The sequence below is a fragment of the Hippichthys cyanospilos genome, chromosome 9 (assembly GCF_059441005.1).
Source record: "Hippichthys cyanospilos isolate Australia breed blue-spotted pipefish chromosome 9, RoL_Hcya_1.0, whole genome shotgun sequence".
NCBI classification, from domain to species: domain Eukaryota; kingdom Metazoa; phylum Chordata; class Actinopteri; order Syngnathiformes; family Syngnathidae; genus Hippichthys; species Hippichthys cyanospilos.
The window spans coordinates 13,377,516-13,390,705 of record NC_142377.1 but is presented as its reverse complement, the minus strand read 5'-3'; the positions used below and the strand labels follow the sequence as shown (position 1 = coordinate 13,390,705).

Genomic DNA, 13,190 nt, shown 5'->3' with positions numbered 1-13,190 from the left:
TCTCAGGCAATAAAGAGGTCATTGGAAGGATTTCCTATTCTGGAGTTGGTCGTAGCTGCCATGCTGTGTGCAGCCAAGATTTTTTTCTTGTTGCTCACACAAGGCAGGAACAAAACAGCCTTTCATTACTTCACTTCTTTCTGTCTTTTTCACGAGTCTGTGCATCACAACACAATTTTTTGTCGCTTCTGGCATCATTCTGTGTTTAATTGTGCAAAAATATCATACAATCACAGCTTGTGTAGTTTCCCGGCGGTCCAGTGTGAATCTGCACAATGGAAGTACTGTGAATCAAAGAGTTCCGGTCGCCTGCACACTCCCATCATCACGTTACGTCCTCTTCAAAGTATCAACGCTCAAAATCCAGCACATAAGATTTTTTGGGGGGGGGGGGGGGGGGGGGGGGGTATATTTTACTTACACTACATAAATTATGCTTTAATTTCTTAACTGATTCTATACAAATTCTATTATGTCTCAAAGTTATTCACAAATCTTGAGTCGGATAGTTTTTTCTTTATCCACAAACATCCGCTATTTTTTTCACGTTTCACGTTTCACGACTCATACAGTGTTTAAGTCTAGCTGTTTGGAGGGGGGGGCGTAGTTTATCAAACCTATCTGGAAAAACGCAGGATTCTAAACTTTTCTTTGGTTAAAAAACCTCGCTATACAAACATGTACCCCCCCAACCCTCACGATAAAAATGCCGTACTATACACTGCTTTTTTATAAGAGAAAAAACATCGGTAAACTGCTTTTTTTGGCCACTGTAGGGATTTTAGTGGAAAATATATTTTACTTACATTACATAAATTATGCTTTAAATGGCTTGGAATAAAACGGGGGGGGGGGGGGGGGGCACATTAACATTGTTCATTTGGAATTGAAAATTTCCATTCGATACATGGGTGTCGTATTTACGCATATACCCCTCCCCGAAAAAAAACCCGCTAAAATATCGATGCTGTTGTTTTTTCATCAGTAAAAAAAAGCCGTGCTATAGGCAAAACTGCCCTCTAGCGGATCAAGGCGAGATTGCCTTTTGACATGAGACGCGAATATCTTGAAAACAGCGTGACGTTTGTCTCAAAAATAAATGTGCACGCTCACACGCTGATCTAAAAAAAACTTCCCAGAATTCAATTATTTTCAAATGACAAATCGCGATAGATGGTCACAAAACATTATAAAAGCCTGTATTTATGATCTGGAAACCCATAATATCACAGAAATATTTGTGAGTATGAAAATGAAAAAATGTATTTGTGTGAATAATTTTAAGAGAAGTTTCTTCCCGTAGTCAAGCGTCCCTCAGCATCGCATCCAGCGCTCTTTCTTGCTCATTGGGTATCCTCTGTCTACTCTCAGCAGCTCACTAAGACGCCAGTAGTCATCCCCCTTGAAGAAGTACACCCTGCCGTTGGTCCAGGTGAAGGCGGCGTCCGGGCTGGAGGGCACGCCGGTGAAAATCATAGATAGCGGCCTGGGAGTTAATATATTGTACTTGAGCTCATCCCACTGCCAGAAACTGGAGCCCTGCAAGCAAACGGGTGCCATCAGAGACAGTCCACCACCGCGAGCGTATGATCCAGTCTCAAGATTGATGCTCAACATTTACCTTGATGAAAATCAGCTTCTTGTTGTTCTCCATATACAAAGCTGCATCGATGTTGGGAGGTATTCGCTGCATTTTTTTAGGGTAGCCGTAGTCCAGCACAAAGCCAGTGTATCGCCACACTTGATCACCTACATTATCCCCCCCATCGTCAGCCACCGGCAGATTATCCATCAGCAGAAAATTCCATCTATTAAGTGACCGCAGAACTTTCAGGGTGTTTACCTTTAAGAAAGTAGGTCTTATCAGTCCTTGGCGAATGCACTGCTGCATCCATATTGCCAGGGAGTTCCTTCCACAGCCTGTCAATCCTTAGTGGTGTGTTGTGTCCCAGATCAGAGATGGTCCACATGTACTTCCCGCTGAAAGCAAAGGTCTTCATCCAAGGTCCTGTTTAGATGAACAGAAACATCCTTAATATCTGTTATGCAGAAACCCTATTAAATCTCCATCTACCCTCATAAGTGCCTCTATGTGCCCTCATTTGCGGATCATTGCCTTATCGTTTAACCTTAGTTATAACTTTACATTAACCCCAATGATATGACACTGGAGTGAATGTCTCAATCTTGTTGCACATATGTGACTACAAATGTATAGTTGAATTTACATTTGTAAACTTTATCATGGTGGTTTTATGATGCCTGAAGCATTTGTCAGGCATCATACCAAGCAAGATGGCATCCAGTGTGGCCGTGCATGGGTCAGGTGCACTCTCTGTATCATTGGTGCCTTCAGTAGGAACAACACTGACTGAGGTTGTTGGACTAGAAATGTCAGAGGTGCGCTTGCCTGAAAAAAAAAAAGAATATTTAGAGCATGTTTTAATTTGTCGTGGTGACAGTAACGTTTCAATGACTCACCATACAGAGCTTGGATGCCTCGCACATCATCAAAGTGCAGCTTGAAATTGCTACGGTAACCGATATAGACGGCGGCCATGAGGGCGCTTCTGAACTGAGAATGACCCAAGCCGAGAGCGTGGCCGATTTCATGGGCCGCCACGATTCGCAAATTTGAGCCGTAGTATGATCCCTCCGTCCAGAACTCATCCTCGTCAAAGTGGACCATTCCAGATTCTGGCGGTTCTGCGTGGGCCAGTACATGACCTGCAAGGAGTAGATGGTGGTGATGATGATGATGATGCTACAATCAATTAAAAAAAAAAAAAAACTAACCTTTGCCATCAAACGGGGTGCTGCAATAGCCATCTCTCCCGTGAAAGGTGATTCTGATGTCACCTCTTCCGTATTCCACCTCTCTGAAAGTCACATCTGTCACGTCGCTCCAGTACTTGAAGGCCTCCCGGATAGCGCTTTTCACTTGGTCTTTCTTCATGTCTGGCGTGTAGTTGTAAATGCGGTAGGTCAGGTTCTTCTTCCTCCAATGACCTGCAAAGATTTGAATGGCATCAATGACGTGAAAGCCAACTGAGCAACAGTGTTTAAATACAAATAGTGGAGCAACACATGTTGACAGGCAGTAAAATAATATTCGATATCGCAAAATAATCTAAATGTGTTTGTTTTCCTTTTAATATTGCTATATATGTGATTATTTTTCAAGGTTCTCTTCATATTTTTTCTAATAACAGGAAATAAATTTATCTGTTTTACAATGAAAAAATAGCAGATCTATTTTATATAAATGTTTAGTTATATAGGCTAGGCCTTTGTTTAAAATAAGTGTAGCTGAATCACTAATTAATGTGAAATACAGTTTGTTTACTATGACAAATTCACAAAAGAACAAAGAACAAGAAAGATATATGGCGGAAACATAGATAATGTTAAATATGCAACACTAAATTTGTGAAGACAACATAAATAAACAAATAAATACATAAATAGACTACTGATGGACCAAAATGAAGTGTTTTCCCTTAATTTCAGCCAGTGTGATTTCAAAAATTGCAATCTGGTACATTGTGGTGTTACTATAAATTTGATGAATTCTTCAGAGCTATTAGAGACCATCTAGCTTTCCACAGCATAGCCATTAATACTCACAAAATATTACTCACCCAAGACTCTGTATTTATGTTGTTTCTTGTTGAAGGGGTCCTCCAAGCCACAGCGAGGTTTCCTCATGATAGTTAGGGTGGCCTCATCCAACTCTCCACTGGCGGGCAGCTCATTCACCCTTTGGAAGACCCTGGAGCCAAAAAAAAAAAAAGGTACTCCTGAGCTGGTTAACAGATTCAGCACTGTATCTAATATTTGGTCTTTTCTAAGAGTGTTTGGTTGGGGTCATATTTTAATAAAATGTCTATTATTGTGGACTTTCTTCATCTGATACTATTTGACATTATTTTTTTACAAGATATGGTTGAGTACCGATTTCAGGGCTGATACCGACATTATTTCAGGGTATCGGGTTCTCATGAAGTCCTCTGATACCAACTACAGATACTTAAGAAATAATAATATCAAACAAGTAAGGGGGGATTCTGGGGACAGCGGTTTAGGGGGGCTGAGCATCCGCTGAGGCAAGATGGCTTGAAGAATTTTGAACATTTCAAAATAATATCATTTCCACTTTAAAAAAACATTTCAAGTAGCATTAGTAAATTTTATGGGTGCTGGAATTCATTTTAAGGGTGCTCCAACAATAGGCTTGGAATGCCTATGAACTAAGTCATGGTCTTAATTTGAAATGTGGATAGTATTGTTGCTGGCATCAGTATTCAAGAGTAAATAGTCATATTAGAATGTTTAAAAAAAAAAAAAATATATATATATATATATATTAGGTAATCATGTTGCTGACATTGTTAATCGGTATAAACATAAAATATGCAAAATATGGCAAAAAATTGGTTACCTGAGAGCATTTATGACCTCCTCCAGATAGCTGGGGTCCTGTGGATCTGTGGGTTCATTCAGGTAGCCATATTGCTTCAAATAGGCCTGTTGATGTGCCGAAACAAAAGTTGAGTTCCTGTAATAGTAGTCGGAGTAACACACTGAACGGTATCTTACCTGCGCCTCATTCAGTTCGCTCCACTGCACCACTGCACAGAGTGCGCCGCTGCAAGTGAGCGCCACCGCCGCCAATAGAAGCCGGCTACGCTCCATCTTTGAGCTCTGAGGTTTCCAGCTCAAAAAGTCACCTCGGAGTGTCCGGTCTGTGAAGGCGGCGGCACTTTTAAAGCGGGCCTGGCGTCTGACTCAACCTTGTGGAGACGATGAGCCATCGGGGAAGAATGTAGATTTGAGGAACAGGCTGCACTAAATCTGTGTGTGTTTGTGTGTGTGTGTGTGTGTGTGTGTGTGGTTGGACTGGCCAGCTGTTCCCAGTGGAGTCACGGCGCTCGTCTTTGCTGGATAAGCGTGTGTAGGGTCAACTGCCTTGCAAGCAAAACTGAGCAGAGAAACTGTCAAGGTGCATTGAGCAACCTAATGCATTGGGTTAAGGATTTGTCCCAGGATATTGGCTTGAGATTTTGATCCAAAAAAGGTGGAATTGGTGAATTTAACAAGCAAAAAACGAGGACGTGATGAAATGATGACAAAACAAATGACATTTTTGTGGGGCTACATTTGGATAGCTTAAGCTTGAACTCATTCAATGCCAAGGACGTAATTTCACATTTTGTAAGAGTCCAGACAATCAATCCCTTAAGTATTGATTTAATACTTAAGTATCTGGAAATGAATGTTGTTAATGTACTTGTATCAATTCAATACTTAAGTAACTGGGATTTATTGTCTAGACTCTTAAAAAAAACATGAAAATATGTCTCTGGCATTGAACGAGTTCATGAGTGAGAGGATTACTTACTTTCTTATTTTAATTTGGATTATAATATTTTTTACAAGTACAAAAGCCAAGCCCTGGTCTAGACAAACCGCTTCATCTTAATACAGAGGTGTTGATTTTATTAGTTTAATAATAAATACACTTTTTTTTTGTTTATTCTGGTCTTAGTGGCTTGCAATTCTCAGCAGCACACACACACACACGCGGATGAGTTCATGAATGAGTAATTGCATCTGGTTTTTACCCTAAAGCCAAGATGATTTTGATTGATCTATTCTGCGTACCCCAATGTTCGGGCAGCCATGAGTCACAGAGATCCGAGGGAGCATGTTGACAGCAAAAAAGTCAAAACAGGACAGGTCCACCGGAAAACACAGTACTTTTTTTTTTTTAATATGACAAGGCTTATAAGTGTTTCTGACAAGTCTTGAAAGTAACAGCAACAACATATGGGGTGATGTGCAAGAGGAGGTTGCACAATCCTGTGTGCGTGTGACCAAAACAACAGCATATTACACGAGGCCCGAAGCCACAATAACCAAAATACCCAAACAGGATGTGGCTACGCTTCTCAGAAGTTGTCCTCATTTTCCTTTCAAATCCCTGAGCACGGAAGCCACATCTGCCCCGCATATAAGCACCTAGGTGAGCACCTTGCTGATGATCATCAGTGTGAACGCCTGCAGTTTTGTCAACTTCGGTCGGCAAAGCGGAAGACGGGCTTGCCAAAGCCTACGAATGTATCACCGGCATGTGAGTCTGTTAGGAGCACGTAATGTAGACCAGCAACCCGGAAAAACTGCAATAATTGACACAATCACCTTCTTATCTCAAAATTCAGGTGGCTGGAACATCTCTGCGTAGCCTGCACATAAAAAATATAGTGATAGATAGATATCTGTATAAAAGATGAAACTATCTATCTATCTATCTATCTATCTATCTATATATATATATATATATATATATATATATATTTTATTTTATTTTTTTTTTTTTTCATGTATCATTCATTCATTTAGTATCAGTTTTGTCAGATCCAATTTATCTCTCTGATCACTGTTTTGTCTTTTGAATAGTTTTGTCCTTCATTAACAGTGGATATTCAATACTGTATTACATTTTTGCAAACCGATGCCCGTATGAGTACTGGTAGATACCGATACCAGTACTACTTTTGAGACACAAAGTCCAACCGCACCCCAAAAACGATTACCCAGAGAAATCGATTACTTTAAGGTATTAAGTGATCGATAATAAAAGTTCTTAATGACCTAAACTGATTACTTTAGTACATTCCATTATTATACACTCTATTAGCCAAACAGGTGAACACATTTGAGAAAAGAATCCCTTGGATTAAATGTTTGGAGTCTTTAAATAAAAACATAAAAATGTCTTTGGGATTGAATGAGTTAAAGAGGACGCCAAAGATATTTAATCAATGCTCAAACAGCCTTCCATACAGACGCCTGTATTGGTCGCTCCGCATCTTGTTGAGACTTCCAAATTCTAGAGAATTGGAGTCATAGCCTGGAAGAGTTTTGGATGTTGTTTGAGGGATGTTATCAAGTCTATTCTTCATCGTCGCTGATTGTTACCTTCACCCTGTGCCAGGCGTTACTCAGCACCCCTCTCAGGTTCCAGATGGGAGCGACCGTGTCGGGCTGCATGTTGTAGCTGTTGTCCACGGCCTTGCAGACGATCTCCATCTGGCGGGCCCCTGGAGGAAGAGGGGCCGTCAGCTCCCACAGCTTCCAGGCCCAGGCTCTCCCGGGCGGGGGCGAAGGCCCCGGCGTTTGGTCTTTGTCGCCGCTCCTCAGCTGGGCCACCTGCCACGTCTTCCCTCCATCCAGGGACACGTCCACGCGCACCACTTCTCGTCCTCCGCCGCTCCACGCGTAGCCCTTCACCGTCACCTCTTCGGCGCCGCGGGGGACCACGGCGCCGTTCGCCGGCGCGGTGATAGCGGACTGGACGGGCAGCTCTTGAATGGCCGGAGCAGACTTGAAGTCGACGGTGTCCCAGTCGGTGGTGGGCGAGAAGCCCTTGTAGTCGTTCTGCTGCCAGTGGCTGCCGCTCTCCTCGGCGCTCACCGTGATCTTGGAAAGCCACTTGACGTTGCGGGCGCCCACCGTCCCGGGTACCACCACGCGCACCGGGAAGCCGTGGTCGGCCGGGAGCGGCTCTCCGTTCATCTCGTAAGCCAGCAGCACGTCGCCTTCCTCGCTCGTGGCCTTGTTCAGCGGGATAGACGCGCCGTAGGTTGTCCCCGTCACGTCTTTGTCCAGACCCTCGAATTGCACGTGGCGAGCCCACCGCGCCACGTCCGGACCGTAGCCGGCCGCCAGCAGCACGTCCCGAAGGCGGGCGCCGGCCCACGTGGCGTTACTTATGGCCGAGATGCCCCAGTTGAGCCCCTTCACCTGCTTGACGGCGTTCATCTCGGAGCGCCGGTTGCCCGCGCACTGCAGCGTGGCCGTGACCGTGTGTTTGGGGAAACGCTTCTTTAAGTCCTCCAAGGACAGCTTGAGACCTCCTCCGGGGAGGCCGTCCACGTGAAGTTCATATGACGCCGGGTCCACCTGTGGAACGGGTAGGTGGTTCCTCTTGAAGAAGATGGCGGAGGGAGTGATGAAGTTGTCCGAGAGGAGTTCGGGAGGGGGCTCGCCGTTGAAGGGCTTCAGGCTGTTGACGCGCAGCGCGGGATGTCGCTCGGGGTCGGAGGAGTACGGATCTAATGACGCCGCGCTCTGCTGCTTCTTCTGATCCTCCGCTCGCAACTCGCCAACCTTTCAGACAAATACAACTGAGATGAGGATGGATGTCTAATGGCGTAGCTACGGGTGAAGAAAATGTGTGATTTTTTTTTTTATTTTTTGATTCTTCTTCTTCAATGTTTTTTAATAAGGTATGTAGGTAGGTAGGCAAACCTAAGTAAACCTAGGTAGGTAAACCTAAGTAAAAAAAAAAAAATCTAACTCATTTCACTATTTTGGCTGAAAATTTTTGTGACTGAAAATTCTGTGCACCACGTTTCATAATGCTGCACACACATTTTTTTTGTACCTTATATTCAGAGAGTATGTCCAGCACGTGCTCCTGGTTGTGCACCGCATAGAGAGCCCAAAATGGTTCGAGGGCCCCGCCTGCCGCCAGCAGGATTTTATCCCCGCCGGGGTGCATGGAGACGAACTCGGTGACGTCGTAGACGCTGCCTTTGTAAGTGACCCACACCCCATCTTTCAGCGACCGATGCTTGGTGACTTCTTCTTGGCTGAAGATGGGAAGTTGGGAGGTCTGCTCTTTGACCTGAACACTTAGCACGTCGGTGTGTTCTGCCTGCACAGCATAGACAACAACAACAAAGACGTTTTTATCATCAAAAAGAACAGCGTGTGAAATCCAGTTAGTTCAGGATTACTTTAAAATAGACGATGACGTCTTTTGTACTGAATCATTTCTCATCAGTTAGGGAGTCAGCCGCACAATCCAAACTGGGATTTATCCAATTTCCCCTGACTTTAAAGCGATCCGACAGGGATGCTGAGTTCAGGAGGTGCAAGCTGAGTCACTGGATGTGACAAATGTGCTGAGTCGGCCTTCTGCTAGATTATTTGCAAAACCATGGTGTGGGCGTGGCAGCCAACAACTCAACTGAACATTGCGGACAAAAGTAACAAAAAGTAACAAAGTTGGAATACTTTTCTCTAATACATTGTATATACATGATTTTGTAATCTCGAAAAAACTCCATTTCACTCTAAAAAAATGACTTAAGTCTACAAAAAAGATATGTTATCTAGAAAGGTTTTTTTTTTTTTGAAAATATAAAATTTGTCATTGCGAAAACATACAAGTTTGCTCTCAGATATCAGATATACTTCTAAAAAATAACTAATTTTACCTGGAAAACAAGAAGGTTTTCATCTCAATCTTGAAAAATGACAGCTTTTCTTTTAGAAAAAGTACACCTTTACCGTTAACGGTCATCAAACCTCAAAAAGACACAACTACAACCTAAAAAATAAGCAAATAAACAACTTTCAAATTATACTTAAATGAAATAATTAAGCATTTAAACATGAAGGTATTTTATATCAACTGCTGACATAAATTAACCTATCAATGCGAGTTCCTTAATGTAGGTTAAGGGGGGAAAAAATTAGACCTTGTGATAGTGGAAGCCATATGCCAGAACAGCTCCAGTCCCAACCAGAAGTCCCGTTAAAGCTTGTCTCAAGTTTGGACCGTGCCCGGATTGCTCCCATCTCTGCTCCTTGTCGTTGCTGCTGCTGCTGCCAATGAGACGAAGCGCACCTGCAGCAGCCAACTGTTGGGGTCTATAAAAATTGAGATCATCACAGGAATTAAATATTAACTCAATCAATCCCTAAAATATACAGTATGTTGACATTTTTTAAGAGTCTAGGTATTTCTTTTTATATTTTCCTTATTTTTTCAAGTGTTTGCCTTCACTGATGCACTTGGTTATTTTTTTCTGTTTTAGACTAAGCTGTAACCCATATAAAAGCTGTAAAAAAATACAAAAAGCAGTAGCTTTTTCCTTTTGTTAATGTTAAAAAGGATACAGATGGAGGTGTAATTGTAGCATTTTTATATATAATAATCCTGTTTGATATTCACGCGTCAAGTGGGGGGCTGGGGGGGGGGGGGGGGGGTTCTCTTTCCTGGGGCAAAATATAATTGCAAAAAAGCACAGATATAACCTAAAGTAAGGAATTACTTTAGGCAATTAGGTACAGAAGTAATTCATTACTTTAGTGCTTCAATACCTAAAGTAATGGACTACTTTAGTACTTTTAGTACCTAAAGTAATGAATTACATAAGTACCTATTTTATTGATTGCAAAATTTGTTGGCCATTTTTAGACGCTCCTTTAGCCAGACTTGAAAAAAATATGTATTTAAATATATGTAATTGAATGTCTCGACTAAATGGATAAAAAAAAGGGTTTTGGTATGGACTTTGGTATATGACTTAATAGGGATGAGAAAAGCCAGAGTACCTTTGAGGTGGGAGGGGACCAAATGGAGTTGGACATCGTCGACAGTGTCTAAGCAGCAGCATTTCATTGAAGTTCTGTGGAAAGATCAGATTGAGATTTTGTCCAAATCTAAAAAGTCAATAAAAAGTGGTTATTAATGTAACAGTCAGGCAGTCGCAACATATTCTAAGTGACTAATTTACTTAAAAGAATGGAAGGAAGAGCTGAGAACACAATAACACATTAGAACAGCTTACTTTACCGAATACAAACAACACATGCTGGATGTCAAGCACTAACCTTTTCCCATTTTTTTCTGTTTTCACTGCAGAAAACAAAGTTTGCATATTGCCTAAACTTGACTAGCGCCCCTCCCCCTTCCAAAGCCTTATTTTTAAAAGCCGTGACTTCTTATCGTTTTTCATGTCACAGGCGGGTTATTCGGACGGGTTGCAAACAAATGTGAATGTGCGCGGACATTGACTTCATCCCATTTCTGTTTAAACCTACACACACTCAAAGGTTTGTATACTATACATTCTTGTCAAAATGCCAAAGTACACATCTTAAGTCTACACCTCCTACTGAACTGGCCAATCAGCAAAGACCTTTAAAACTGAATGATTTAGGCACTGACGCTATCAGCTCACTTAAACAGATTATTTACAAGTAAAACACTTTTCAGGAGAGCCATTATGCTTATATTAAACCCTTACATGATATGGGGATGGTGAATTTGGGGTTTATAATTATCCCAGTTTGAAAAATACAATTCAAAGCAATTCTTTCTATGTATTGATATAAATTCAAATTAGCTTTACCACAATGCTGTGCTCTATTTTGGTGAGATGAACTAGTAGGGACCAAACAACAAAACCCTACACAAATGCTGAATGCACCTTAAAGATCAATAATAAGAGTTCAATTGTTATACTCGTAAATAGGTAAATAAATAGGTAAATAAAAATGAAGTCAATAAAGTCCAACTATATCTGTTAATCAACTGCTTTTTTAATCGAATCTATTTATTAACTAGTTTAGGTAGTTTATGATCAGAGACGTTGTCTTGTGATACTGTATAAACTGTAAAGTGGATAAACTACAAGAGAGCAACTGAAGAATTTACTCAACTCTTCATCAGTTCATTTTAATTTTAAGGAGATATGGGGGAAAGGCCTTAAGTTTAGCCAGATTTAAAGACTAGAAAACCTCTCCATTTAACTCCGCATTAGTTTTTATTTACAACGTCATTTGATTGCACGCAATGATAATGACTGACGGATCTCAGCCATAAACGCATAAATTATTATATTGCTGTAGTAACGGCGCACCTTTATTGATTTAAGGTCTTTCTATCAACTTTTCAGTAGCTTGTGAGAAGTCACACGATTTCCCAGCACACTTTATATCGACCATCTAGCCCACCAGCAGATTGAAAAGAAAAAAAAATCACGTTCTAGTCAACCAGTGGTATGAATAAAAAAAGTACAAATATTTTGTTGCTTTATTTTTCTTTTCCTCTTTTTTGTGCAAGAACCATCTCATCTGCAAGCTCCAGTAAACTGGCAACTCATTCGATCTGATGGAGCCAAGAGTTCAGTACAGGATTTAGTATTAATTTTACTTGTAAGACTCATGTTAAGGAAGTGACACGCATGCAGCTAAACAACTTATACGAGCAATAAAATGCGATTAAGACACTAAACTAAAGTGAAGTGACAAACAAGCGTCGCCAAGACCTCCAAGTAAACATGACTCAGTTCTCGTGTGATTTATTCACACAAATGAAGGAGCTAAATCATAGCATTTCCAACATTTTTCTTGTAACGCGAACGTCACATGGAGCTGTGTACTCTTGCCAGGAAAATAACCAGATTTTGACACTATTAGGACAAACTGCGTACACATTTGTAGACGTGTTCCTATTTTACTAGATTTACATGTGTCCTCACTGCTAACTTTGCTAACAGTTAGCAAGCTTTGTCACTGTTGGCTAGGGCGCAGAAAGCATCAAGTCGTGAAAATGTGCACACGAAATAACTTGTTGTTTTACGCATGCCTTGGAGGGATGCAATTAAAGAAAAAAAAACTTACGTGCGCTTTTAGACCTCCGCTTGATTGTTGTTAATGTGTACCTGCCACGCAAAAACACACACACACACAAAAAACCCGACATGCATGTGATGTGAACTCAGCGGCAGGAACAGATAAAAGGAGAAAATTGGCAACCGGGCAAAGCGGTGTTCAAGATAACAAATGTTGCGCAGTGTTGAAAAATTCCTGTCGAAATTACTCCGCCACACAAAAAACACAAAAAAACTGACGGCAAGTTTTCTCATAGGCATCAAAAACATTCAGATTACAGTAACGACGGTGTAGGCCAACATATTCACCAGGCACATTTCATAAATTACGTTTAAATTATTATGAGCAGCTCCCAAATATGTGTCGAAAGATGGAATACAGTATTTGTTTTGTACATGGAGTGAATCTCCTTGTATTCATTGTTTGCAAATGTGTTTACTTTAAAAGAAACATTTAACAAAACGTTCTTCTACGGTTCGATTCCATTCTTGCTCATCACCTTGATTAAATAGAACTGAACTGTACTAAGAAAAAGAAAAGAAATAAACAGCTCTGAAATAACAAATAAAAAAATGAAACTCATTTAATTTGGAAGTACAGTATATACATTTTATTTTCAAGAAATGTCCATGACATAGAACGACAAGGTATGGATTAAAGGGTCTAGTTTAAAGAGTAAAAAAGTGTTTATAGTTACACTGCAGTGTTGCAGGCAC

The 13,190-nt window shown here is 41.1% G+C and overlaps 2 protein-coding genes across 3 annotated transcripts; both read right to left on the bottom strand.

Annotated features, from left to right (window-relative positions):
• Window positions 1-1,187: 1,187 nt before the first annotated feature.
• mmp19 (matrix metallopeptidase 19) lies at window positions 1,188-5,392 on the bottom strand. The gene is made up of 9 exons (XM_088423642.1): window positions 4,600-5,392; window positions 4,442-4,527; window positions 3,642-3,772; window positions 2,797-3,009; window positions 2,482-2,727; window positions 2,288-2,410; window positions 1,844-2,008; window positions 1,622-1,749; window positions 1,188-1,539 (listed from the first exon to the last, which is right to left on the bottom strand). The coding sequence occupies exons 1-9, from the start codon at window positions 4,693-4,695 to the stop codon at window positions 1,315-1,317; spliced, it is 1,413 nt and encodes a 470-aa protein (XP_088279768.1). The 5' UTR covers window positions 4,696-5,392; the 3' UTR covers window positions 1,188-1,314.
• Window positions 5,393-5,757: 365 nt separating this feature from the next.
• Window positions 5,758-12,604, bottom strand: suox (sulfite oxidase). Of its 2 annotated transcripts, none has more exons than XM_088423640.1 (5): window positions 12,484-12,604; window positions 10,411-10,484; window positions 9,552-9,723; window positions 8,450-8,722; window positions 5,758-8,172 (listed from the first exon to the last, which is right to left on the bottom strand). In XM_088423640.1, the coding sequence occupies exons 2-5, from the start codon at window positions 10,470-10,472 to the stop codon at window positions 6,955-6,957; spliced, it is 1,725 nt and encodes a 574-aa protein (XP_088279766.1). In that variant the 5' UTR covers window positions 10,473-10,484; window positions 12,484-12,604; the 3' UTR covers window positions 5,758-6,954. The 2 variants fall into 2 exon arrangements, with proteins under 2 accessions (XP_088279766.1, XP_088279767.1); XM_088423641.1 differs by having other exon boundaries at window positions 10,411-10,518; window positions 12,484-12,579.
• Between the last annotated feature and the right edge of the window lie 586 nt (window positions 12,605-13,190).